This window comes from Marmota monax, unplaced genomic scaffold, assembly GCF_021218885.2.
Source record: "Marmota monax isolate L192 unplaced genomic scaffold, Marmota_monax_Labrador192_F-V1.1 WCK01_AAM20220418_F8-fsc00023, whole genome shotgun sequence".
NCBI lineage: Eukaryota > Metazoa > Chordata > Mammalia > Rodentia > Sciuridae > Marmota > Marmota monax.
Window position 1 is genome coordinate 5,069,451 of NW_026692907.1, and position 26,556 is coordinate 5,096,006.

The 26,556-nt window shown below is 42.2% G+C and overlaps 1 protein-coding gene across 1 annotated transcript in view; it reads right to left on the bottom strand.

Moving 5' to 3' along the window:
• The window catches only part of Plpp3 (phospholipid phosphatase 3), an 82,516-nt gene extending 56,413 nt beyond the window's left edge, over positions 1 to 26,103 (bottom strand). Inside the window, exon 1 of the mRNA XM_046450922.2 lies at positions 25,431 to 26,103. Within this exon, the coding sequence (XP_046306878.1) occupies positions 25,431 to 25,569 (139 nt within the window). The 5' untranslated portion in view covers positions 25,570 to 26,103. The remainder of the gene's footprint in view (positions 1 to 25,430) is intronic.
• Positions 26,104 to 26,556: the final 453 nt, after the last annotated feature.

A 26,556-nucleotide genomic window follows, 5' to 3' on the forward strand; every position in this document is an offset into this window, starting at 1 on the left:
AGGACAATATCCGTGAGAAATAATCTCTCTGTCATACTCCAGGGACTGCTGAGAGTGAGGCTGCATATGTGGGCTGCAGCTTGTCCATCAAGATGACAGAATGGGTCTTGGGGAATTAATTATTCAACAAACTTGCCCTTCACAAATCCCATCCAAAGGAATGGTTTGATGCCTTTCAGTACACTGGCTATACAAAACACTGAAAGACCAGTGCACTTCAAAAGCCTCACAAAAACCCAGGCCTGGGTTTGGCAGGAGTTCCTCAGCCACTGGGTTTTTCTGTGTGTGGTTTATAATAACATGCAAACCTGATGCCAAGTCCTAATCTATTAAGGGACTGCCAATTAGCAGGAGGCTTAGAGCTGCAGGTTTGAGAACTGGGGAGCAGGTCTAATTAGGCTTGCGAATCATTTCTCTCCATCACCCTTTGCAATCTGACACAAGGTATACTGGCCAATTGTTCTGGATAGATCTTTGCTATATTTCTATACAGACTGTATTTTGTTTGTTTGTGTTAAGATTCCAGACCTGAAGGCTAGTGCTTATTTTCATGTCAGCCTTAAAGGGTAAAATTTGGAATTGAACGAGTTTCTCCTCTGGACCTTGATTTTCAGGTTCCCTCCATTAGAATTTCCAGGGAGGGCTCAGAAATTCTTTTTCTTCTTCTTCTGCAGTGCTGGAGATCAAACCCTTGACTTTGAGCATGCTGGGCAAGAAGAGGTACATCCCCAACCCAAGAATTCTCGTTTTTAGTAAAATCTTCAGTGATTCTATCTCAAGGTGATTTGGGAATCCCTACTCTAAAACGTAAAAACTTCACTTCTGAAAGAAAAGGTTATTTAAAACACTGATATGTATTATGCACATCATGAAATTACATAGGTATACAGCAAAACCAACAAAATTTTAAGCCACAATGAATATCAAATGTTTAATGAGCACCTGATGTGTGCTGGGGAGGGGAAATACTAAGATGAGCAAAGCAGGGTGTTCCTGCCCTCAAAGAGTTCCCCATCCAAGGAAAAGCCCATAAGGAACATGAGGTCTTGAGCCTGCGGTTCCCCTCACTCTTTCTCTTCTCCCTCATCGTGAACATAGTTTTCCAATATCTCTGTCAGAACAACTTGAAGAAAGAAAATCAGATGACTTCAGATGCCAGACATCAGAGACCTGTCTCAGGAGGGAAAGTCTGGGAATCGCATGAATTCAAGATGTAAGAGCAAATACGTGCCTTAGGACTATCAGCTCTTCAGACAAATCGAGGGTGGGGAGAAACACTGGAAAGCCCTCTGCACAGCAGGAAAAGCCCTGGCTGGGGCTTGAGAGCCCAACACTGGACCCTTTGGTGATTTAAGAAAGTCCCTTTTTTTTTCTCTGAGGCTCCTTGTCCAGTAAGGAGAGGAGGCTGGACTAGTTGGCCACACACCAGAGCAAGTTCAGCACAAACATCTCCCCTGAGGCCTCCATCAAAGTTCAACGGCCAGTTTCACCAGGGAGATGACCAACCCAGAAGAACGTGGATTATCCAGAACATTCTGTAAGAAAAGCCAGGCTCAGCAATCTCTAATCAGTTCTAAAATTCTGTTTTGTGTGTGCAGCTTTCAAACATGACCGATTCCCTAGCCGGAAGGGCCAATGTTTAATATTTATCCTCTCAACAGTGCTGGGTACACAGAAGACACTCAAAATGTGGATATGCCTGGGGAAGGGAGTGGCCCAGCCAGGTCATGTTGAACAAGGTCACTCTGGTGATCCTGTGAGAGATGGGCTGCAGCAGTCAGCTGGTTCCTGCTAACTGAGGAGCATGCAGCCTTCTACATTCCTAGACACATCCCCATCCACCCTGAATGAGATGTGTTCGGGCCTCTCCCAGCCGTGACGCCACACTAGGTCCTGAACAGCACAACTCAAATAATGTCTGCTCTCCAGGAGCATCTGGGGCTGACTCCTTCAGGGTTGCAAACACCCGTCTAAACTGACTGTGCAATCTCCCTAGGCACACTCCCCAGGTAACCCTAACAGCACAATGCCAGAGTGTACCTAGGTCTACAGTAGAACTGAGGGGCTAACGGGGCAGAAAGGGAAACTGTGGCATGATGTACCTGCAAGTGTGTAGACTCTGCAGACACACCTAGGTCCTAGTCTGTACCTTAAACAAGTCACCTAGCCTCTCACCCCGACATGGGAGGAATAAGAGTATGTGGAGAGGCTATGAACAATCCCTGGCCCACAGAAAACACTTGGTTACTGTTGCTTTTATGAATCTGGGATGGCACGAGGAGATAAGGAGACACAAGTGTTATCTTGCCCCATAAAGAGATCCATTATTTTATTTCACAGATAATTACTGAATATGTTTTGTGAAAGTCCACAGCCTTTGGCTATTTTGTGGGTCTTGAGGGAGTGACTGAACAGAGAGAGATCAGAACTAGCACAGGTTTTGGGGTGAAGGAGATTCACGCTTGAAGCCTGGATCTGCCTCTCTTTAGTCCTGTGTCATTGAGCAAGTTTCTTACGTCTCTAGGCTGCAGGGAAAACAAAGCTAATACAACTAATGTTGAAGGGTAACTGTGAAGCTTAACGTCGCAATGCCATATGTAGAGCGCTCTCAGTTCATGGGCACTACTGTTATTGCTCATGGTCTTCCATACAAAATACACTAGAAAGAAGAAAGATGTCCCCCAGGGAGAGCAAAACAGAACCTTTAAAGCAGACAAAAGCAATAGTATACATGGAACTTAAAAAGAAAAAGCCTCTTTAATGTTGGATTATTTCCAGCCAAAGGGAAATAACTGGGGCTTTTCTTAGCACTTCATGCTGGTTTGAATGGAATGTCCTCTGGAACTTCCCTGGTCCACTTCATATCATCAGTTTCCATCTCTGTCCCATAATGCATTGGTTCACTCTCTCTTCATTCATTTTTTTTCCCCAATAAGTATCTATTAAGCATTTACAATGAATGGAGCATAGACTCAATGGGGGACATGGAGCAATCATAGTTCGAACCCTTCATTTTTTTATTCATGTAAGGAAAGAGGAGTGGTGATTCGCCTGAGGGTATTCAGTGGGAAGGGGACACCAGTGATCTCAAACAGCACAGCTTGGAAGGTGCTACTCCCAGGCTTCAATTCTAGCTAGGTCTAAAATGAAGAATAACACCACTCCCACTCCCCCATAATGGAGAAGGCTGAGCAGGCACCATCTAGCGCCTTTTGCTCAACAGCTTTGGCAGGGCCTTTGTCTTCCTTGGGAACAAGGTCAGCCCAAGGACCAGGGACTGGCTGACTACATTTACTGGTTATTGCCATACTGGTTCTAGCCTTCCCTGGGGCTGCTGGGATCCATATGTGTGTGTGCATGCGTGTGCATAATATGAATATAGTTAGCTATTGTCACTTAGCAAGAGAAGGAAACTAAAAGCTACAATAAGCAATTTGCCAGAGAGAGAGAGAGAGAGAGAGAGAGAGAGAGAGAGAGAGAGAAGAAGGAAATCAATGCTCAATATCTAACATTGACTAACTATGGAATATGGCTGTATATCCAAGGAGTTACTGATCCCAATTAGCCTTTATGAACTTCCAAATACCAATGGAACAATTGGTCCAACTGGCTTAAAAGAAGCTTTATGGCAATGAAGTTTAGTTAGATAAAATGTGGTTTTTAATTTATTTAAAAATATTTTTTAGCTGTAAATGGATCTTTTATTTTATTTATATGAGGCGCTGAGGATCGAACCCAGGGGCTCACACATGCCAGGCAAGTGCTCTACCGCTAAGCCACAATTCCAGCCCCAAGATTTGGTTTTTAAATAACATGAAAATGTAAGTCTCAACTGGTCAAACTCAATTAAATTTAGCAGCTAATAACCACCAAACATTGTTTCACGCTAAGCAAACTCAGGTCAAGGGAGACCTCTCTCTCTCTCTCTCTCCCCTGCTCATAGTGTTTTCAATGATGAGCAGGAAACAGGATGAGATGAAAATGTAGCATTTCATCATTGGCCTAAATTCCAGTCTCAAGCAACTTAGCTTGGGCTTCAATTTCCTCACATATAAATGGCAGGGGGTGGGGGTTAATGGGTTGAATTGTGTTGTCCCCTCACCAAATTCATATGCCCAAGTCCTAACTCTCAGTACCTCAGAGTATGAACTTATTTTGAGATACGGTCTTTACAGGGTTAAAACGATGTCATTAGGGTAGACCCTAATCCAAAGTGATTGGCGTCCTCATGAACGGGTATGATGTCACCAGGAACTGAACACAGGGCATATATAAAGGGCAACAGGGAGAACACTATGTAGGTATGAAGGCAGCCATCTACAAGTCAAGGTGAGAAGCCTGGAACACAGGTTTCCCTCACAGACCCCAGAAGGAATCTCCTTGCATCCCCTTGATTTAGAACTTCTAATCCTCTAGAACTGGGAGTTACTGATTTCTGTTAAGCCATGCTGTTTTATTGTAGCCGCTCTAGCAAACTAATATAAGAAGCAAGAGTATCCACTTAAAGACTTGATTTGGGAGAATACAGCGAAGGAAGTAAAATAAAGGGTGATGCTTAATTCTAAATGATGTTAAAGAGTTATTTAGATACCAGGTGTGGTGGCACAAGCCAGTAACTCGGGAGGCTGAGGCAGGAGGATCACAAGTTCAAAGCCAGCCTCAGCAATTTAGCAAGGCCCTAAGCAACTTAGCATGACCTTCTGTCAAAATGAAAAGGGCTGAGGATGTGGCTCAGTGGTTAAGTGCCCCTAAGTTCAATCTCTGGTCCTAAAGAAAGGGAAAAAAGAGTTATTTGATCAAGTAAAAATAATTTTAATTATGACTACTAGCAACTAGAAAATCATATATACCTAAATAAAGGAAATAAAATAAAAAGGAATACACTAAAAATAGCAATAGTGTTTGCAGTAAGCAGTAGATCAAGTGTGATCTATGTGATTTTTCCCCATCTTTTCCAGATCTTGAGTAAATAAGTTTAAAGCACCAATTAACAGAAAATGAATTTACCTTTTAGGAAAAAAAGGCATATATATATATATATATATATATATATATATATACACACACACACACACACACACATATATGTACACATAAACATACATACACATATGTACCCATACACACTATGTATATATACTAGCATCAAAATGACTTGAATTTCTAAATTTTGTTCAGTTTTCATTGAAAAATTTATATGTGCTAGGCCTCATGTTAGGCACTACAAATATAGTAAAAAACTGAGTTCCCTGCTTCAGATTACACTGTTCTACATAGACCCATAGTTATTATCTATGTCCCTTCAAATATCCAAACGTAACATTTTCTCCAAATTTTAATTATACAAATACTCTAATTCAACTGTGTGGGGTCTGGGGATGTAGCTCAGTGGTACAGAAGTTGCCTAGCATGGATGAAGCCCTTAGCACCACAAAAAAGTTATGTTAAATCCATATAAACACATTAGAAACTTTTCTTCCAAATTATTATTCAATAAACCAATCAACATTGTCTTCTCTGATTAGATATAGTCATTAAAAATGCTATCTGCATTTTATGAGTCCTAGCTAAGAGAAAAGCCATCCCTGCATCTCATGACAAATCAAACTTGTTAAGCCATCTGTTTGCAGATTCAAGAAGGCCCAGGAACCTGAAATGCAGGTGCATTCATTGGAGGAAATATTCTTGAGGCACAGAGCAAACGTGTAACATCACTAATTTATGATAAGATGTCCCTCCCTGCCTCATATCTCCTGAGCCCCATCTGTTCAGAGGGATCAATTTTCAAATATGTGACCCGACGTCACTGCTCTTCTTTAGGGACAATGCTGAGTTGACCTGTGCCCTCTCACACTGTTAATGGTTCTGCCAAAGTCACTCTTCTCCTTGCCATCCCTATTGTTCCCCCATCCCCATCTTACCAAGCAGTTGGCAGGAAGTCTCTGCATGATAAGTGAAATTTAGACATATAAAAATATAGAATTTTTTATATTAAAATATATTTTAAAAAGTATAATCCACCAGGATTTATTTTCTCCCCCTTGAGTTGTGTAATGGAGGGCTGGGGATATAGGATGGTAGAGTGCTTGCATCGCATGCACCAAGCCCTGGGTTTGATCCCCAGCAGTGCCAAAAAAAAAAAAAAAAAAAAAAAAGTTGTGCAATGGAGTCTTTTCCCCTGTAGCTAGCCCTTGTCTCCCTGCTGGCCTCCTCTAGATGGTCAATTTGCTGCTGTTTAGAATACGAGGATTAGAAGTTTGACTTCTAATAACCAGTTAGGGAGGTGGAGGGAAGAGGGTCGTATGTTTGTGACTGCAGAATGAAGAGCTCGTCCCACAGGGCCATCTCCTGCCCTTCCAGTCCCCACCTTCTGGTTACCTAGATTTTGAGCTCCTTGAGTAGGAACTGTATCTTTTTAATCCCACAGCAGCGTCAAGCTAGCAGAGAGCACGCAATCAATACACGTTGCAGCTAAAGTGGGCGGATGAATGCAGGGATTACGGGAGCTGCTTCGGGCTTTGTATCAAAACCACTGCTCTTCAGGTCAGACGTCCTTATTAGAAAGGTCATGTCTCTGTGTCTTCATGGATCAGTCCCCTTTTCTGCTGGAAGACCTACGTTGTCAAACCCACGTTTTACAGGCATGCTGATTAGGCTGACAGGCGAAGAGATAGCTCCTTCTGAAACCAACTTTCGAAGGTTTTGAAATATAACCCTTCGCTCTATGGGGAAACTTTATACTTCCTCCATCGATCTCGTAGTCCCTCTTCTCCTCAGCAAGTCCCAGGGCACTTTTCCAATCCCACATTGCTCTGTGTTGAAGCCAAAGCCCAGTTTTCTGCCTCAAAAGGCCCTTTGTTTGAGCTCTCTTTCCCAACCAGCGTATCCTGAGCTTGAACCCCTAGCTTTTGAGCATTCAGATGCCTTGGCAGCAAGGTCTTTGCCAGCAGGTCTGTGGTCCTTAACAGCTTTCACAAGCCTCAATGTGAGGGCATGTCTATGGCTAAGAAACTCTTTTCATGGGAGGGAGGGGAGGGAGTATTATTTTAAGAGTTGCAAAAACAACTTCGAATTGACTCTTTAGTCTTTAATTGCTACCAGAAGACTGAGAACTTCTTGTTCTCTTGTGTTTAATTAAGATGATAGTTTTAATCAACTTTAAATGATATTGGTTAATACGCTCTGCTCAATCTCTCAGGCAGGTTCTGCCTCAGAACGCTGGAATGCATTAAAGACAAATTTCCAACATGTTCCCCTCCCAATTGGAAAACACCTTCAGAAAAACGCAGCTGGAAAGGTAACGACATCTGGGCAGCCACCGCCTGATTCTCTGGAAGGACTCCAGAGTCACTTTTCAAAGATCAGATAAACCGTGTCTAATCCAAACTTTGTATACCACACACAAGCCGTAAATCCAGGTAGCAGCTCTCTTAGGCACTCATTTGTCCTGAAGCTTGCCAATTATCTATGACAGATAACAGTTTCCAAACACTTAGGGGCCAGGGTGTAATAATGTCAAAGAGCCTGCTGTCTGCCAGGCACCTCCCGATCTCCAGACAACCTGTAAAATAGGAATTGCTGCCCCCACTTTACAGATGAGGAAACTCAAGTTGAGAAGGTCACAGCACTTGCCTCAAGTGATAAGCTATCAAAGGAACCCAGAACTGAACTGACTTTCTAAGACCCATCTTTCCATTGGGGCACATCGTTTAGAACTCTGTGAGTGTGGTTAACATTGTGAGTAGACTATGGTCAACCTTGTCCTCTGTTCTGGGCAGTGCCCAGTGACAGCATTCTGCAATTCAACACATCAAGACCTCCAAGAAACAGGCAGTGCCCCCAAGCATGCTGCTGTGACTCCCTAACAACCTCTGCAGATGTCAAAGACCTCGTTACTCAACTTCCCCTTAATTAGGAAAGGAAATTTAGGTCAACAGAGTGCAAGTAACTTTTTTAGGGTCACTAACTAGCACTAGAGTTGTAATGGCTTGAGATCAGTAGGTGAAAGGACTCTGCATTGAAATAGTGAGAGGCAGGGTGAACAGAAACGAACTTTAAGAACAAACAGGTTGCCTTCCCATGGGGAAGAAGGGGAGAGAATGTGAACAAAGGCCAGATGTGCTATCTCCAGGAAGTAATGAGCCTAGTGTGGTCGAAGGTGGATGTCAATGAGAATTCCCGTTACTCCAAATGAGCCACTCAGAACCACAAAACTCTTAAAATAGATGTGCCTGGGGTTGTGGGATGTGAAAGGATGGTGCACAAGGGTGATTCCCTTCTAAAATATTTTTGGAATATTTTTGACAATAATATACTACTGTGCTTTATGATGTTTTATTAGGGTTTAAAAGGTTTTGTGGACTACATCTGATTTACAGAATGACCATCTCCTTAGTGTAAAGGGACGCTATGTTTTTCTTGAATTGAAATCGAACCTGTACAAGAGAAGAGTGTATTTCCTCTGGATTCTCCCCAGTTGCTAAGACAATTAATATCTCTGAGCCTAGTTTTCTTATCTGTTAAGTAAGGTGGAGAGGGGAGGATTCTGGATGGTTGGGCCCTCCACCTCCTGCATTCTAAGATTGTTCTAAAGACTGGTCACTGGTATGGGGCAGATCAGAGGCAGGAAGATCACTCTGCTAAAACGGATCCTTCACTACAGCCCCTTCCTTGACGACGGTGCCTAACTGCCACTGCTGCCTTCAGAAGCCTTTCTCTGACAGCCACCCCCGACACGCTGCTCCTGCGCACAGAGTGCTCATTGTCTTTCTACACCTGCAGTGGTCTAGCATCTGCTCCGGAAGACTCAGGGTTCTCAGTGCATGTTTATTGAAGCGGCTCATCACCACCATTAATTCAGGCCCTTTTAATGATAAATGGACTGATAATATTATTGAGGCTAATAATTACTTTACCAATTGATACCCTACCAAACCACAGAGGCTGGGTTAAAATCATAGAAGGCTGATTTTCGGTCACCATAACCTTTTTTTGAACAATTAGAACTGCCTGCAAGGAATGAACATGACCTCTCAGAAGTATGAAGCAGGGGTTCGATATTAAAGAACCCCTGAAGATGGTTTTGTGGAGCTGTGCCCTGCATGGGGGGCGGGGGGGTGGATATTGATTAAGTAATAATGAAACCTAAGCTTTGAAATAAATATAGCCCCAAGGTCATTCCTAATAATCTGCTATGTCTCAGTTTTGTCATCTGTAAAAGCAGAGGAATACGCCCATTCCACCAGGGTACAGCAGGGATCGGATAAAACAGCATGAAGCACTGGGAACCCAGGAGATGCTCTGTGGCCTGAGTTCTTTTCTGAGTCAGATACTGGAGTATTTTAGTCTCGGTCCTCTCAAGAAGCAAGGCTGACCCAAATAAGTAAAAAAGGCAAATATAACAAAGGTTTACACTACAGGATCATTTTTAAAGGGCTTTCTAATGGCCAAAAAGCAATAAACCCTTTCAAAGTGACAGAAGTAAGGACAAGCATGACAATACAGTCCAACAGAGGAAAGTGAAGGAGAAAATTATCCCCCTTCCTCCTCCCTCCTAGTGTGACCCTCACATTATTTTAAGGAACAGGATTGTGGGAGGAAGAACACACACTGCCCCCCTATTTGGGGAAGAGAACTAGAGAATTCTTCACGCTGGAAGATTTAACTGTCACATTTCACAGCTGATTCAATAGTCACAGAGAGGGAATGTTACTTGGCCAGGGTGGCCCAGCAATTAGCAACAGTTAGGACATAAAACAAGATTTCTTGCCTCCCAGCTTGGATATCCACCCTCTACTGGAGGTTTTCCTGCGCAGTGCATGCACTCTCTCTCTGTCTCTCTCTCTCTCTGTCTCTCTCTCTCTCTCTCTCTCTCTCTCTCTCTCTCTCTCTCAATCCATTCAGAATCCTCTATGAGGCAAGACTCAGATGAAAAATATCACTCCTAAATACTGCCCTAACCTGGAAGGTAGTTAAAAAAAAATTTAATGGAAGCCATCATGGTTGGCATGAATTCAATTTGTTGACCAAGTTCAAAACACTATATGAATGCAAAATTGAATTTAAAATAATTAGATGCCCTTAAGTTAGTTGCATATTCCCAATTCTTTCAAGTTTATTAATACTTTATTAGGGGCTATCACAAACTCTAGCAAGTAAAGATTTTTTTCCATTTTCATCACACTGACTTAATGATATACCTAGTTTTTAGCTCCATAACTATGCCTAGTTATTACTACTCAGCTATGTATAGAAAGAAGAGATATTCTACCAGTGGCTACCTCAAGATTATGGGATTATAAGCAACAAAAAATTTATTATTAATATTATTTTTGCTTTTTGTCTGTACTTCTAAAAGACTTTTTACTTTCAACAAAAAAAATTTTTTGAACACCCATAATATACTAGGAACGCAAAATAGAACTGTACAAAACTATAAAAGACGTCGAAAATTTTGACATTAGAAAGGTCAACACAAAATAGTGTGGAGTCCAAAGAAGAGCTGATTCCTCACAGAGGAAACCAGGAAAGGCTTCAGAGAGGCTCCGGTAGCACCCGGAGTGGTCAACAAGAATTGAGCAGCACAGCACAGACCAAGCAAAGGTAAAGAACATGGCAGGGAACCATCTAGAAGAGCTACAGTGGAGATGTCTGGGGCAAAGGTGTGGCTTGAGGGAGGACAGATGGGAAGGAAGGGGATAGGAGAAAAAAGAGACGGAAGACAGAGTGCTGATTGGAGCCCTATTCTGAAGGTTCTTGAATATACTGACAACGTGTTGCATAGTCAACCAGGGCTCATAAAAATCCTATTCTGAAGAAGTGCCTATGTGCTCAGAGTTGCAGTTTTGAGAAGTGACTCCTGTATACTAATTGCACAAAGGTTATATGGGAGAGGCAGAGATTATCACCTGAGAAAAAGAATCTGCAAAGAAAATTCTCAGATCTGCGTGAGTGACAGCAAGCTTCTGGGGAGAATGAAGAAAGCACACTGCTATTCAATTATGCAAATAAGAGTTTACAGTTACAAAGTATTTTCCTCTGCATATGGGATACCACACCACTGGGTCTCAACAGCTCTGTGAGGTAGGCAGGGAACTAATTATTCTGATTTTATAATGCGTGAAGTGGCAGCATTGCCCAAGGTCACCCAGCTTACACAGGAAAAACTGGGACCAGAGCCCAGATCAGCAATGAGCTACCTCTTAGACTCTATGTTTTCATAATCTCATTTAATTATCAGCTCAAGACATCTGACTTTGTTTTTTTCCAACAAATGTTCAAGTGCCCATCTTCTCACTTGCTCCTTGAGGGCAGGATCCACCTATTGAATATTTCTTTATATCTTCCTCAGCACTTTGTATTTAGCTCAATAAAATACTGAGAGAGAGAGAGAGAGAGAGAGAGAGAGAGAGAAAGAGAAGATAGACAGCCAACTCTCAGGAATGTTCTCTGTGGTTGTCTGACAACAGGAATGGTCAACAGCCTGGAATCCACTTTCCTGGTAGCCTTGTGGGTATTTTCTATTCATCCAGGGGCCAGGGTGCAGGAACAGCCTTGCTAAAATTCCTATGGCCCAAGACACCTCCTGCTAGTGGCTTCGCTGCTCTGCATTCTAAGCATGAAGGGTCTTTGCAAAATGGGCCTGCTGTAAGTCCTATTTAACTTTTCCATGAGTCTGTGTTTGTCAAAGCTTCATGCCAACTCTGTCAGAAAAAGAAATGCCACAAAACTTCTTTTAGGAAAAGGGAAAAAGACCTATTTTATACACATGGTCTCATGCTAATCACACCACCATTGAAATCTCAGTTGAATAGGAGCCCTACAATAGCCTGGGAAATGCATGGAGCCTTTTCCAAAGTTCAGGGTCCTTGCTCAGGCCATTTCATACCCCTGGCTTTTTAACTCCTTTGGAGAAAACTGATAAAAATCAACAATACAATCTGAAATTGCTATCCCTCTGCAGGAAAGCCATTCCATTCCTGGATGACACTTGCAAAGTGTTCTCCTATCATGGCTTCTGTACTTTTCCTCAAAGGCTCTACAAAATTGAAGCCGAGATACTTGCAATAAAAGAAGATATAGGGTCCAATGACCTGCTCACGGCAGATTCTAGAGAAGCACTTTCCCTGGAAGCGTAGTAAATGATCTCTGCTGGAGATTAACTAGTTGAATTATTAATGCAATGGGTCACCACCCACCTGTAAGAACTGAGACAGGCACTGCTGACCAGCTTCTGAGAAAACTGAAATGAACTCCAACCTCCTCTTTCATAGGGTTGTTGTGAAATTCAAGTAAGTTAATAATGCATGAAATGCTCAGCTCACTGCCTGCCACGTAGGAAGTATCCTGCAAAGTTCACGCCCTTCCCTTCCAGCCTAAAGATCTTGAGTCTAACCTCTGTCCCCTAAGAATTTACAGAAAAACAGGAAATACTGATACAGTCAAAAGGCTTTAAACCCCAAATCAAACTTAAATACTCTACAATACTTGATCATTTCTTTTTAAAACATTCTAGCTCACTTGCTTGCTTTATATGCTCATTATTAAAAATGGTTATCCGCTGGGTGCGCAGGCGCATGCCTGTAATCCCAGCAGCTCAGGAGGCTGAGGCAGGAGGATCATGAGTTCAAAGCCAGCCTCAGCAAAAGCAAGGTGCTAAGCAACTCAGTGAGATCCTATCAAAATACAAAAAAAGAGCTGGGGATTCGGCTCAGTGATTAAGTGCCCCTGAGATTAATCCTTGGTTAAAAAAAAAAATTGGTAATCAGTGAAAATTCAAATGGTAATCTTCATTTTGGAGGAAAGAGCACCAGTGTTGGCTGGTTCATATCTAGAAGCTCCTCAGTTTCATATCCAGGAGCTCCTCAGTTTCATATCCAGGAGCTCCTCAGTTTTTGCCAGTCACTCAAACTCTCTGAAAGGTGATGGCCTCATCTGTGACATCAGTTAGGGGGGTACCACCCCTTCAGGGTTGTAAGATTCAATGGGATTTGTGAATGTGCCTGACAATAGTGTAAGTGTTCAAAAATGTTCATTTCCCAGCCTTTTCTCAGTTTTCCCAGTTGCCTGCAGAGTGCTAATTCTGGGTGTGGTGGGTTTGCAGCTTTGTTTGCTTTTTAGGGTTAGGAAGATCTACAATGAGAATAATTATTTGAGACAAGAAAGAAATTTGAAATTCAAACTCTCAAATGCACACATTATCATTTGGTACAATTGTTCAATGGAAGGGATAATTAATAATAAATTCTTGGATTTCACAAGCTGGGACAAGCACAGTTGTAAACAAGTTAAGGCAAAAATTATAATTAAAGGTTCCTCATGGTCTTGGACAAATTAAAACTAAAACCAAGACATTCCCTTAGGATTGAAAGCCCTCTATTTTTTGTTTGCTTGTTTTGAGGTTTGTTTCTGTTTTTGTTTTTGGTACCAGGGATTGAACCCAGGGACACTTAGCCACTGAGCCACATCCCCAGCACACCCTACCCCACACTTTTTAAATATTTTATTTAGAGATGGGGTCTCACTGGGTTGCTTAGCACCTCACTTCTGCTGAAGCTGGCTTTGAACTTGTGATCCTCCTGCCACAGCCTCCTGAGCCACTGAGATTACAGACAAGCGTCACTGCACCCAGTATTACTTCTCCACTTTTAGTAATCAAAGCTTAGAAGGTGGCAAGTGCGTGGGCTGGGGATATAGCTCAGTTGGTTGAGTGCTTGCCTTGCATGCACAAGGCCCTGGGTTCAATCCCCAGCACCACACACACACACACACAAAAAAAAAAAAAAAAAAAAAAAAAACCAGAGAAAGTGCCAAGCACATCTCCTGATTAGCAAAAATAGTGAGCAAGATCAATAGAGTCTGATGATGACTAATGTCATGCAGTCACAAATGCAGAATACCCATGCTTTGGCAGATGGTGATGCTCTGAGTTAATCTTGGCAAGATAATCACTAGTAAAAGTAAACATTAGATACGTTTTTTAATATTTTTTTAGTTGTACATGGACATAATACCTTTATTTATTTATTTATCTATCTATCTATTTATTTATTTTTATGTGGAGGATCGAACCCAGTGTCTCACACATGCTAGGCAAGCCTCTACCACTGAGCTATAGCCCAGCCCATTAGATATTTTTGAAGCACTGAAAATAGCATAGGATGCTCCAGGATTACCCTAATAGACCTATTTAGGTCCAGAGAACCCAGGTGGGAATGACAAGTCTAACTCAATTGGGACAACTCTTCACTTGCTGTTGCTGTGAAAACCAGCATGGGGAAGTAGGGAAATGTCTAGGCCTCAGAAACACTCTGATAACACAAGCAGGAGCCTGGTGGTTAAGAATGGCCTCACAAGACAGACTGGGGATCCCAGCTCTCAATCACTTGCTGCACAACCTTTGTTATTTTTAACCTCTCTGAACCTTAACTCTGTAAAGTGGAGATAATAGTGATCAGCACTTCATTGGCTTCTTAAAGGATTAAATAAGAGAATGTATGCACAGTGCTTAACCTGATGAGAGGTAGCATTCAATAAACCTAAACAAAAGTCATTACATGGGCAGGCTTCAACCCAAATCCCCGCCCCAAACATATAAGCTATGTGAACTTGGCCAGATCATTCACCCTCTCTGAGCCACAAAACCATTATTAGCATTTGGCTTATTCTGCTATTGGAAAAATTAAGCGTGATATTATGTAAAGCATCTAATAATAAAAGTAAGTGCTCTTTCTTCACTCTCTCTTAGTGCTTGTCATTTAATTTGGTACACACTTTGGCTTGATTTTTAGTGCAATTTAGCTTGGTGATCAAACTAATTTCTAAATATGTGTGCTTGTCTTACACCCTTTAATATGTCCTGACATTCAGTACAGAAGTCTAAAAGATACATAATAATTTTAACTCCTGAGATGATAATTATACATACAGCCATGCATCCTGGGAGAGAGAAAAGGATGAATCATCAATCTTGGCAGGAACTAAATAGAAAGATTTCTATTGCATGGACTTAAAAATTATTTTAAAGTATATCCTAGGAATAAGTAACACAGGTTTTATATATATATATATATATATATATATATATATGAGAGAGAGCTAGAGAGAGAGAAGGAGAGAGGGGGTAGGGAGAGGTATATGCATTAACATTTACATTTTTATATATATGTATTTTATATATATATATATATATATATATATATATATATATATGCAGTTTTTAAGGTACAGTGAAGATCCTTTTTCTTTTTTCATTTCTGTGTCATGCCTCCCTCTGTGGCAGTGTGACTCCACGGGTCTAGCTGACCACCCAGCATGTGTTTCTTAGTTTATTGTTCTCTGTGCACTCCTTTTAAAAGCAGTGACACTACTAAACTGATTAAAAATTTTGTTTCTTTGTGCAAAATACCTCTAAGAACAAAGTAACACCATAGTGGTTTCATGAATATGTTAATTCCAAAGATCTTCAGTAAAACTTCTGTATTTTTTCTTACATACTTTAATCTTAAGATATTTCTAAAATGGTGCAGCCACCATAGAGAACAGTTTACAGGCTCCTCAAACAGTTCAATGTAGTTATCATATGATCCAGCCATTCCAATCTGAAATATACAGACCTAAGAGAATTGAAAACATATGTATCTGGATGTTTACAGCAGCACTCTTTATAATAGCCCCCAAATAACCCAAAGACTCATTGAGTATTAAATGTATAAACTAAATGCAGTATATCCATACAGTGAAATATTATTTGGCAATAAAAAGAAATGAAGTACTGATACATCGGACAATATGAATGAACCTTGAAAATATTATACTGAGTGAAATAAACTAGTCACAGAAAGACACATTATGTAATGATTCCATTTATATGAAATGTCTAGCAGAGGCAAATCTGTAGAGAACGAAGGTCAATTAGTGGCTTGTCATGGGATGGGGGAGGTGGATGGGAATGGAGACTGAGTACCAAAGGGCACAGTTTCTTTTTGAAGTAATAAAAACATTCTAAAAATTATTTGTGGTGATACTTTTCTAAACTTGTGAATATACCCAAAACCAGTGAATCGCACACTTCAAAGGGATGTATTGTATGGTAAGTGAATCACATCTCGATAAAGCTGTTGAAAAATACACGATTACGACCCAAGAACAACCCTTTCTCTAAACCAAGGTTTCCAGTCCACTTATTTTAGGGGGCATTTGAGGAATTTAAAAATTTAAATTTAAACAGTTTTTAAAAGAGATAACTTAAACTTCATCTTTGTAATCAGGCTATGCACATAAAGAAGCATCTATTAATCTTATCACATGAGTTTCCTAAGTCTTCCATAAATACCACATTTAAGTGTTTGGGAAGGAATGGCGTCATCGCAGACCCTGGGCTTCCAACCAGGAGATCAGGAATGACCTATGACGCCTTTCCCACCCTCCTTCTCCTCTCCATCCCCAGGACCCAGGTTCAGCTCTAGCCTCCAACATCCTCCCCTTTCCTGGGTCTGGAGCTGTTATTTATCTTGCATGATCCAGCTCCATGCCTGTCCCTCCATTACTCTTTCCTGTGTGGCTATCCACCCCCTGCAGGCTCCCCAGTCATCCATTAGAGCACAGATCACCAGCAAAAGTCTGTCTCCCATCCACCAGCCTAGGAATTCCTCCAGAGCAAACCTGGGGCTGTAGCACACAGTAGGTATTCCAGAAACATCTGAGGAAGACAAGACTCACACTTGAAAGACAGATACAAACATAGACTTAATTAAATATACTCTCTAGAAATTATACTGATGCCACAAACTAATTTTGGGGCCAGATACAAAGAAAACATCAATGAGGATAGCTTCCTTCGCGTCAATGTAATCATGTGCTTTAAGGATACATAAACAGGAACCAAAGCCTGCTGTTTATTATGACAAGGCGCTTACATTGATTTGCATTTCTCTGCAAAACTCTCTAGGCATATAATTTTGTTAATTTGTGACAAACCTCAAAAACACACGTAACCACCACCGATACCCTGATTGCAATGTATACTTTTAAAGCACAGAGGAATCAGCAAGTTCCTTTCAAAGGTTTCCAACTGAGTCCTACATGTGTTGTTCCGTTTGGTTTGGGTTTAAATTTGGAGATTTGAGAGCAGAACATAATTTGTAGTTTAACCTGGACCTACGGGAAGAAATAATTTCACAAGGATGTTCAAGATCCTGGCTAGCCTTCTTTGGAGTTTAAGAACCACCAAGTAATGCATGACCTTAAGAAATTATTTAAAGTGGATCAGTTTTGTTCTCAACAGACCAGAATAATTTCTACCTCAAGAGTTGTTGAGAGGCTTTAAAAAAGCAAAACCTTTGAAAACAAAGGTTTTTCTTTCTTCTCTCCTAGGATAGATATATTTTTAAAAGGTGGTGCCTATTCAAACTGAAATCAGTTTGCAGTGACCTTAGGTAATAAGCACTTTCTAGAACAAGAACCCATTTGAGGGCTGGGGATGTGGCTCAAGTGGTAGCGCGCTTGCCTGGCATGCGTGCGGCCCGGGTTCGATCCTCAGCACCACATACAAACGAAGATGTGTCCGCCGAAAACTAAAAAATAAATATTAAAATTCTCTCTCTATCTCTCTCTCTTTAAAAAAAAAAAAAAAAAAAAAAAAAAAAGAACCCATTTGAAGGAACATATCAAAGACTGCCTAGTCCTTCCTATTTCCCCATGCATCCCTGGTCTCACAGCTGAAATCCACTGATTTAGATTAAAAGTGAAACCTGTTCATCTTGTTCCTCTGCTCATTGACACCGCCAAAGGAAAGAAAAGAGGACGCTCTCAGAAGAGCTGTACCGCGTGAGTGATATTTGATTCCAAACTGCCAAGTAAACATCAGAAAAGCCAAATGGCAAGGTAAGACCCTGGTTCTAGGTCTGCTCTCTCTAGGTCTCAGGTCCCCATCTGGGCACCAAGGGCCTTGGCCAGGATGCAATCAATGATGGCAGCAACCACCATCTGTTAGGTATATATGTCTGCACCATACCAGGGAAGTCCTCAAAACTGCACACACATGTGCGTATTATCCCATTTTACAAATGAGAAAACTGCGCCCTCAGTGGGATTAGGTAACACGAGTAAGCGCTTATGTCTCCAAAGCCTGTGCCTTTCCTCTCATACCTCCCAGCCTCCTCCACTCACTCAAAAAGGTCTGTTTATTGTTTGTTTGTTTTTCTTTTTTTTTTTTTTTTGCCAGGCTTGGTGTTGCATGCCAGCAGCTTGGGAGGCTGAGACAGGAGGATCATGAGACAAAGTTCAAAGACAGCCTCAGCAAAAGTGAGGTGCTATGCAGCTCACTGAGACCCTGTCTCTAAATAAAATTCAAAATAGGGCTGGGGATGTGGCTCAGTGGTCAAGTGCCCCTAAGTTCAATCCTCGGTACCACCACCCCCAAAATGGTGTGTTTTTTGACTGAGATTGTTAAAAAAAGAAAAGGAAAAAAACCTTCGTATTGTTGATACTGAAATTCTAAAGATTCCATGAATCTAGACAATAAAGAACTACTCTAATGGTATTTTCTTTCTTATGTCTACATTATTCATCACATTTTAAACCATTTCACAAGTATTTGTGTTAAGTCTATGTCCTACATTGGACCCTGTAGACCACAGTGTATATACATGGACTCAATAAAATTGAAATTTGTGAAAAGGAATGGAATAGAGTAAGTTTTCATTGCATTATTTGCACTGAAGAGTGGACAACGAGGTAAACGACAAGAGCTGTGGAAAACTCAGTGACTATTTACAAGCTAAGTACACATGCATTAATTATTTTAACTTCTCTGAGCTGCAGTTTCCTCATCTGGCCAGGCACAGTGGTGAACATCTGTAATCCCACCTACTTGGAAGGCTGAGGCAGGAAGCTCCCAAGTTTGAGGCCAACCTGGGCAATTTAGTGAGACCCTATCTCAAAATAAAATATTCAAAGGGCTGAGGGTGTATCTCAGTGGTAGAGGGCTTGCCCAGCATGCCTGAGACCCTCAGTGGAATCCCTCGTACCACACACAAAAACAAATAAGCCACATGATTGGCTTGAATAATAAATAGCATAGCAGTACCCTTCTTTAATGAATAAGAATGTCCTGGATAAGGAGCATTTGGGTCATTTCCAATTACTACCATTCTTTTTTAGTTTAGGTCTTCCACCTGGGCAGTCAGTCACATGACAGACAAGAGATGGCCCAAATTCTCCCCACCCTTGCCTAAGGTGTTGTTTGCCTCCGTCTGTGCCTTCCCACAGGATGACCTGATCTGGCTGTCCCCTTTCAAAGAGGAAGAAGGAGCCACCGAAGATGACTGGGTTCCTGCACTCCGACCTTCCCAGACAGGGTCAGGAACCTGCTGCTGCGTTTCTCCAGTTAATGGAAAACACTTGTGTCCACTCTGCCTGGTTTTCTTAGGATTCTCCTCTGATGTTATTTTTCCCCTTGATATATTTCAGGAAACTTTGCTGCCAAAAAATGAAAGAGGATTTCATATAATCGTTGAGCAGTAAGGAAACTGGGAAGGAACTGAAAATACTACGACTGTGAATTACGACCAAGTGCCCTCCACTTTTCAGAGTGCTTTCAGACTCATCGCCTCGCCTTCCCGGGCTACACAACACAAGGGTGTTTCCAGATTTGCTAGTTTATAAATGGGGAGACAAGCCTGAGAGGCTCAACAATTTTTGCCCAAGTTACACCTTTCTTAGGTCCACAGAGAGGCTTATCCATCACATTTTAAACTATTTCACGATTATCCATGATAAGTCTGTCTTCTTCACTGCCCAGTGCGATCCTTGATTGATCGCTATGTGTCCTAACATAGCTTCACTGCAGGATTTGAAGCCAGAACTGGGTTTAGTCCAAATTCTGTGTCGTTCCTACAACACTGTGCCAAACTAACTTTGATCTATTAAAGACTCTGTTTATTCCCACTTCACTCTTTGCTCAGGCACAAACTTCATTATCTATTTATATGTATCTATCTAACTATCCATCCATCCATATGTACATACACACATATAAAATCAGAGTTAACATCTCATTTTCCCAAAGTAGTCACTTGGCTGGCAACTTTGACTACACAGAACTCAGTTTAGAACCAGAAAATAAGGAATCTAGCCTGTCAGACTTCAGAGACACCACCAAGTCCTCACACTGAAAACCAAAAGGAAACTTCCAGCACTGTAGCAGAGGTATTATTTCCTTTGGAAATAATTCTAGCAAGTTTGATTTTTCCTTACTGAAAAAGACAGTTGCATTGGCCAAAAAAAAAAAAGTACAGACAACCTAACAATGCAAAAAGTGCTAGAACATTCAGTGCAGGGCAAAAAAAATAAAAATAAAAATAAACCCACTACATAATTCAGTCGCCCTTAAGACATCAGCTATTACACAATGTAGTGATTCTAAAATTGGTCTGATAAGAATCAGCCAAAGATTTTATAAAATACAGAATAGAATCCTCGGCCCTGGCTCAAAGCTTACTGAATTGGGATTTCCTGAGAAGGAGTCTAAGAATCTGTATTTCATACCACATGGTTCTATTATTAGGTAAGTTTATGAAATCTTGACATAATAGGTAGCACCTACCCCCCCCCAAAAAAAATTAACGGTTACTCCTCAAATAATGTGTATCCAGTTGAGCTGCCACACACAAGGTCGGTCTCTCCATAAATATAACTGCCTGCACAGGGAAGAAGCCTTTGACTACAGTCTCATTAGCATCATGCTGTGACCAACTGGGCCTGCCAGCCCAAACAACCTCACAGGAAGGGGTCAAGAAAAAATCCAAAATTGACACTCAAAAGGGCTAAAAGTGGAAAAAGGCCACCAACTCTGGATCTAGCAGAGTTGTTGCAGTCTCCCACAGAAGGTGGATGGTGTATCTCCAAAGATAAGAAAATGTAAAGAAAGAAAAAGGAAACAGATAAGAGGAAGGGTGGGGGAGACTAGCAATTTTTGGACAATAAGAAAATGGAGGTTTTTCCCACCATCCTTAGGAAATCCAGCAGAACTTACAAACTAAGTGCAAGTTCCCTTCATATTTATTGCAATCCCTGCAAGGTATTTGGGTAGGCAGCTCAACAGTTGATTAATGAAAATCTGTTTCTATGTTCTGTGATTCAATGGTAGACTAAGTTATCAAAACCTACTGTGTTATTAAAAGCACATACTGAGTAAATGTGATAACTGAGCAAAGAAAAGGGGAAAGGCCTCTTGTGCTTGCTTACTTGCTTGCTTGTGATTATTATAAATTTCAGGGGGCAGGTGAAAAGAACTCACTGGACCAAAGACAAATCTAGCCAGTTCCTCAGCAGACTGGATTAACTCATAAAAGCAATACTTAACCTTCCCTCTGGAATTAACACCAATGTAGGGTAATTTCCAACATTAATTCTTCGGGCAAACACATAACAGTTTGATTAATGATAAATGATCCCTAAGAAACAATGACTGAGTTCCTACATATCTATTAACATAGACTGGTGAAGTTGTTAAAGGGTTGGAACACTGACAGATGATCCAGGCTCCACCCTTCACTACAATAATCGGGAAATCAAAGCCCAGAAAGTTCAAATGAATTTTCCCCAAATCGCATAGCAATGTAATGTCAGGACAAGACTGGAACCCAGGCCCCTGGGCGCCTCGTTGTTGTGATAGTTCCCAGAGCTAATGTATGTGAAGAGCATGCATATATAAGGTAGACTTCAGACGCTGCATCCTTCCTTTCTATTAGCATGCTTCATGGGGGCCTGAGACATTAGACATAATTCCACTCAACTAGCCATTTAGCTGATAGAAAAAATTGAAACCCACAGAAAACCAACTTGTCCATAATCACACAACTAGCTCCTGGCCGCTGGCCAGCCTGGAACCTAACTCCTGATTCCAAGTCACCTGTTCACTCCTCTATACACTGCCCCTCTCTCATTATTAAGTAATCTCATATTATTCATGATGACTCTATATACCCCACATATGGAACCAGCTCTGAAAGTTTATCTCAACCATTTCATTGCAAATTTAAAAAGTGTCCAAAAAACATTCCAACCAAATTAAATATCACGATTGCTGTCCACCTAAATTCTGTATCCAGTGTTCAGGAGAATCAACCTCTTTTATCCATCTGTTGTGGTGCAAATGGGAAACCAAGAAATGTGGACAAACAGACAGGACTTCCTGCAATCTGAGCTTCGGGGTCCAGATGAGGAAAAGACTCCACTTGTGCTAAGCTGAGAATTAGAAATGAACCTCAGTGTGAATCTGTCTTCCCCATCCTTGAGACTTGGTTTTCTGGTCTATAAAATGGAGATAATATTGTCATAGGAGTCATACTTAAGAATATATAAATTAATCTGTATTTTGAAAAGAGACTAATAATAGAGCCTAGAAAAACAGTAGGTGGGCTCCAGTTTTTTGCCTGGGAATCTTCTTTGCCACTCTCATAGAACCTTATACACAAGAACCAACACACACACACACACACACACACACACAAACAAACAAACAAAAAAAAAACAGTAGGGGATACAGGTTACCTAACTAAAACAAAAACAAAATGAATTTCAGAAAAGCCACCATGCAAAGATTCAGAATTATATTTAAAAGTACTCAGTTGGCAAAGATAGCTGTTAAATAGCAAGTAAACTCCCATTGGGCTTTTCTAACACCAAATTCTTTCTTTCAGCCTTCAAATAAGAGGGCGATTTTTGTTTTATCACCCAGAATTTAATATTCCAAAAGGTATGTGAAACAAGTTAAACTACTTGCATATTTTCACTTACATAACATTTACATAGCACATCAGCTTTTATTTTTTCCAGATACTAGGAGATGAAGCTTGGTATATAATCCTATGGGAGAATAAACAGAAAACTGTCTCTCTTCTTAATATATTAGTGCCCTGTAATCCAGACCATATGATCTGTAAACTATATAAAAATTAAATCATATTGACAGTCTTAGGCAGAAAGGCAACTAAGTAGAAACAATTTTTTTTTAGGACTGTAGTATGTGGAATATTAAAATCACATGTTGTGTTATTCATTTTTCTTTGGAAACCAAATAGATTTCTCTTGCATAAGTATATCTCAAGATATTTGTTTATCTTACAGTTTTTCTATTAAAGGTATTACGAAGACATTGAATTAGTGAAAAATGTAATTTGGTTTCTGCTTAGGTGGAAACACAATAATGACTTTATTGCCATGGTTTTAATAATAAGACACATAGACCTTGAAAAGGTAGATATGTGTCTTTTATAATAAAACCCATGGTCCTGACATCTGGCTGCATTTTTTAAGTAAACAAAATCATCTATTCAAACATAAGACCAACTGTGAATAAACACAATAAACAGGTCTACAATATTAGCTTGGGGAACGTTGTAGCCAATGAAGAACTAAAACACCTACACACCCTTTACCTGCACCTTGAATGCTTAACAGAATACCTCTGTGTTCCTGGCTAAACTATAGCTGGAGGGTATGTCTTTTCCCAAATTCCTTCATACTTTTTTCTTTTTCATTTAACAGGAATATGCCATGTCTTGGGATAGCCTTCTGAAATTGGAAGAGCGGAAGGGAGGAGAACAATGAAACTGTAGGAAGGCTGTCAGGCATGTTCTAGCTGGGCTTTCCTTATCACCAAGTGGGAGGCAGGAGGGGGACCCTGCACAAGCAGCCTAGATTTTACCCTACCACCAGCGAGAGCCAGAGTGAACACTGGGAAGCCCCAGGCAAGTTTACCGGGAACAGCTTCAACTTGTTTAGGGCCAGTGTACTCCCCCAGGACCTGGGAAGGTCTTTTAAAAATTCAATAGCTTGGTTACAAGATGGTAGGTACTAATCTGTCCCACTGTGCATGATAATAAGACAACTGCCACCAGGAAGGTAGGCCCCCCAGTGACAATTCCTTTACATAGCATTCTAATGTTGAATTAATACTAAGAGAGCTGGAAATGAGATATGCCACCTGAACTGTGATGACCTTTCTCCCTGCCTGCAGAGCACAGTTTTACTTTCTAAGGTCTCTCCTTATCTGAAGAGGGCTATTCTTATTTTTAAACTTTAAAAATGCCATCTTTCTTTGGTTCTCAGATTTTACACAGGCAGCCAAGCCAAGGATTAGAGGACACTGTATACTCCCTACACTGCTATACTCTCTACACTGAGTCCTGAACACAAGGGAGTAGAACTCCTGCCTAAGAAGTCTCTGGTCTGCACCATCTGCATGGACAAATCCATTTCAAAGGGGACTTAAGTCTCCATGCAGGAGTTCTATTTTAAGGGAACTGAACTGGGAACACAGATGTTTCTTCAGTTAGCAGAGCTGGCAGAACAGCTCCTGGACCAAATCCGAGTTCTTAATGCAAGAAGGGGCCTCGGAGAGCATCTACTTCAACTCACTCATTCAACTAAGGAGGAAACTGAGGCCAAAGAGGCAGTTAGGTGGCACACCCAGCAAGTGGCAGAGTGGCAGTGTTCTGATGACAAGTCCTATGCACTTTCCATTACACTATAATTCGCTTAAAAAAAAATAAAAATCCTACGCTGACTTCAACCTTGGAACTCCTATAGATTCGCGTCAAGAGCTTTTCCCTCCCCCAACAGAGTCCATAAATCCTCCACCCCCTCCCACTCCCAATTCCTTTAACTCCCACCGCCCTTTAAGGGGTAGCTTCAAACGACTCCCAACAAAAATGGAGCATCTCCTCTACTTTCCGGGAGTGCGATTAAATTGTGGTCCCAAATGGGGTTCCTGGCCCCTATGGCACCAAGTCAGAGAAAGGGTTAGTTAAAACGGATGCCAGCGAAACTGCCTACCACCTGGCACACAGTAGGCACACAAGAGGTGCTTACTGAATGGAACCCAGCAACAAGCCCGGGGAGAGCACTGTCCCAACCCTGGGGCATTCAAGAGAACAGCAAGTGAAAAGTTGAGCTTGCAAATCTGGCCTGGCGAGGCAGCGGCGGCGGAAGGGCTGGATGTTTACATACAGCCGGGGCCAGGCAGCGCGGCTCCAGGCAGGAGCCCGGCTCGCCCAGAGATCCATTTGACTTGGATGAAGGGCGACAAGTATATGCTGGCTCTGGATCATGGTTCAACCACCTTCCCCTCTGCTAGAGATGGAGCCCACCCCTCCGGTGGGGTTGTGCCCGGGCTCCAGAAGAAGACTTGCTCTTAAGGGGCCGGTTTACCGTGGCCCGCGAGCGCACAGCATGCCCAAACACACTAATCCACAGGCAGGGAGGTTGGTGGGATCGCGGAGGGCGGGACCGTGGGCCAGAGCAGCCCGGGCGCCCAGGAGGGCTGCGGGGCCCCACTGCTGACAGCGCGGCGCGGCCCTGGGACGCGGCCGCGGGAGGGACTAGGACGCGCGCCGAGGGCCGAGGGGCAGCGGGGCTGAGCTCACCCATGAAGAGGCAGAAGAGGTCGAGGCAGATGAGCAGCACCCGCTTGCTGCCGCTCTTCCTCTGGCTGTTGTTGAGCGCCGGGCTGCCGCCGTTCTTGCTCTCCGGGACGATCGCCTTGTCGTACTTGTAGTTTTGCATGGCGCTGGCTGCGGCGCGAGCCTCCAGCCCCGTGAAGACACCCCACGACTTCAGCCACACACTCAGACGCCCTGGTCGCCTTTCTGGCAGGGCTGCTCCGGAGAGTGGCGGATCGGCAGGGTTCGGGGAGCGGCGGCAAAGAGTGCAGCCCGGCTGCCTGTTTCCAGCTGCACACGGTGGTGTTTTCTGCTCCCCCTGGGCGCCTCTGCTTTCCTCTCTCAACTCCCAAGTCGTTCGAAAGTCCAAGAGGGAAGAGAGCCAAATCCCGAGCAGGAACTTTTGCAGAGAGGCGCTGCTTGGAGAGCGCGGGTCTGGCGTATGTGTGTGCGCGCGCGCGAGGTAGCGAGTGGGCAGCGCGGGCGCCCGGCCACCTTCCTCCGCAGCTGGCTACTTAATGAATGGGAGCTGCGCGGAGCCCTGCAACTCCGCAGCGCCTGCCCCACTCCAACTTTGCCTCCTCCTCCTCCTCTTTCTCCTCCTCCTCCTCCTCCTCCTTCTGCTGCTGCTGCTGTCGCTGCGGCTGCTGCTGTGATCGCTCGGTTTGTTTTCTGCACTTTTATTTCACGAGCTCCTTTAAAAAGAGGCAGAGAGAGAGAGAGAGAGAGAGAGGGCCCTCCTTACTTGGCTCTGATGGGACTCCGAAAGCACAGCCCCTTCCTAAGCTGCCTAAAACGTAGGATAATTAAGGCCACATTTTCCCCCACCCCCTTCAAAAAAAAAAAAAAAAAATCCTAAAAGGAAAAGTTACTCTCAAACCAGAGAATCCGGGAGCCCCTAGCGTTCAGAAACACCAAATTGTCACAAAAGGAAAAAATATATAAATAAAAAGAAACATTTTCTTGCTGGCCTGGGTGATACAAAAGTTAGGATTGTACTACCAAAGTGCACTGCTCCTTGTTTATGAATCTGGGATTTCCAAGTCTTTATTTTGACTTGAATTAGAGTATTACAGTTTTAAAAGAAACTAGTTGGGTTTGTTTGTGCTTG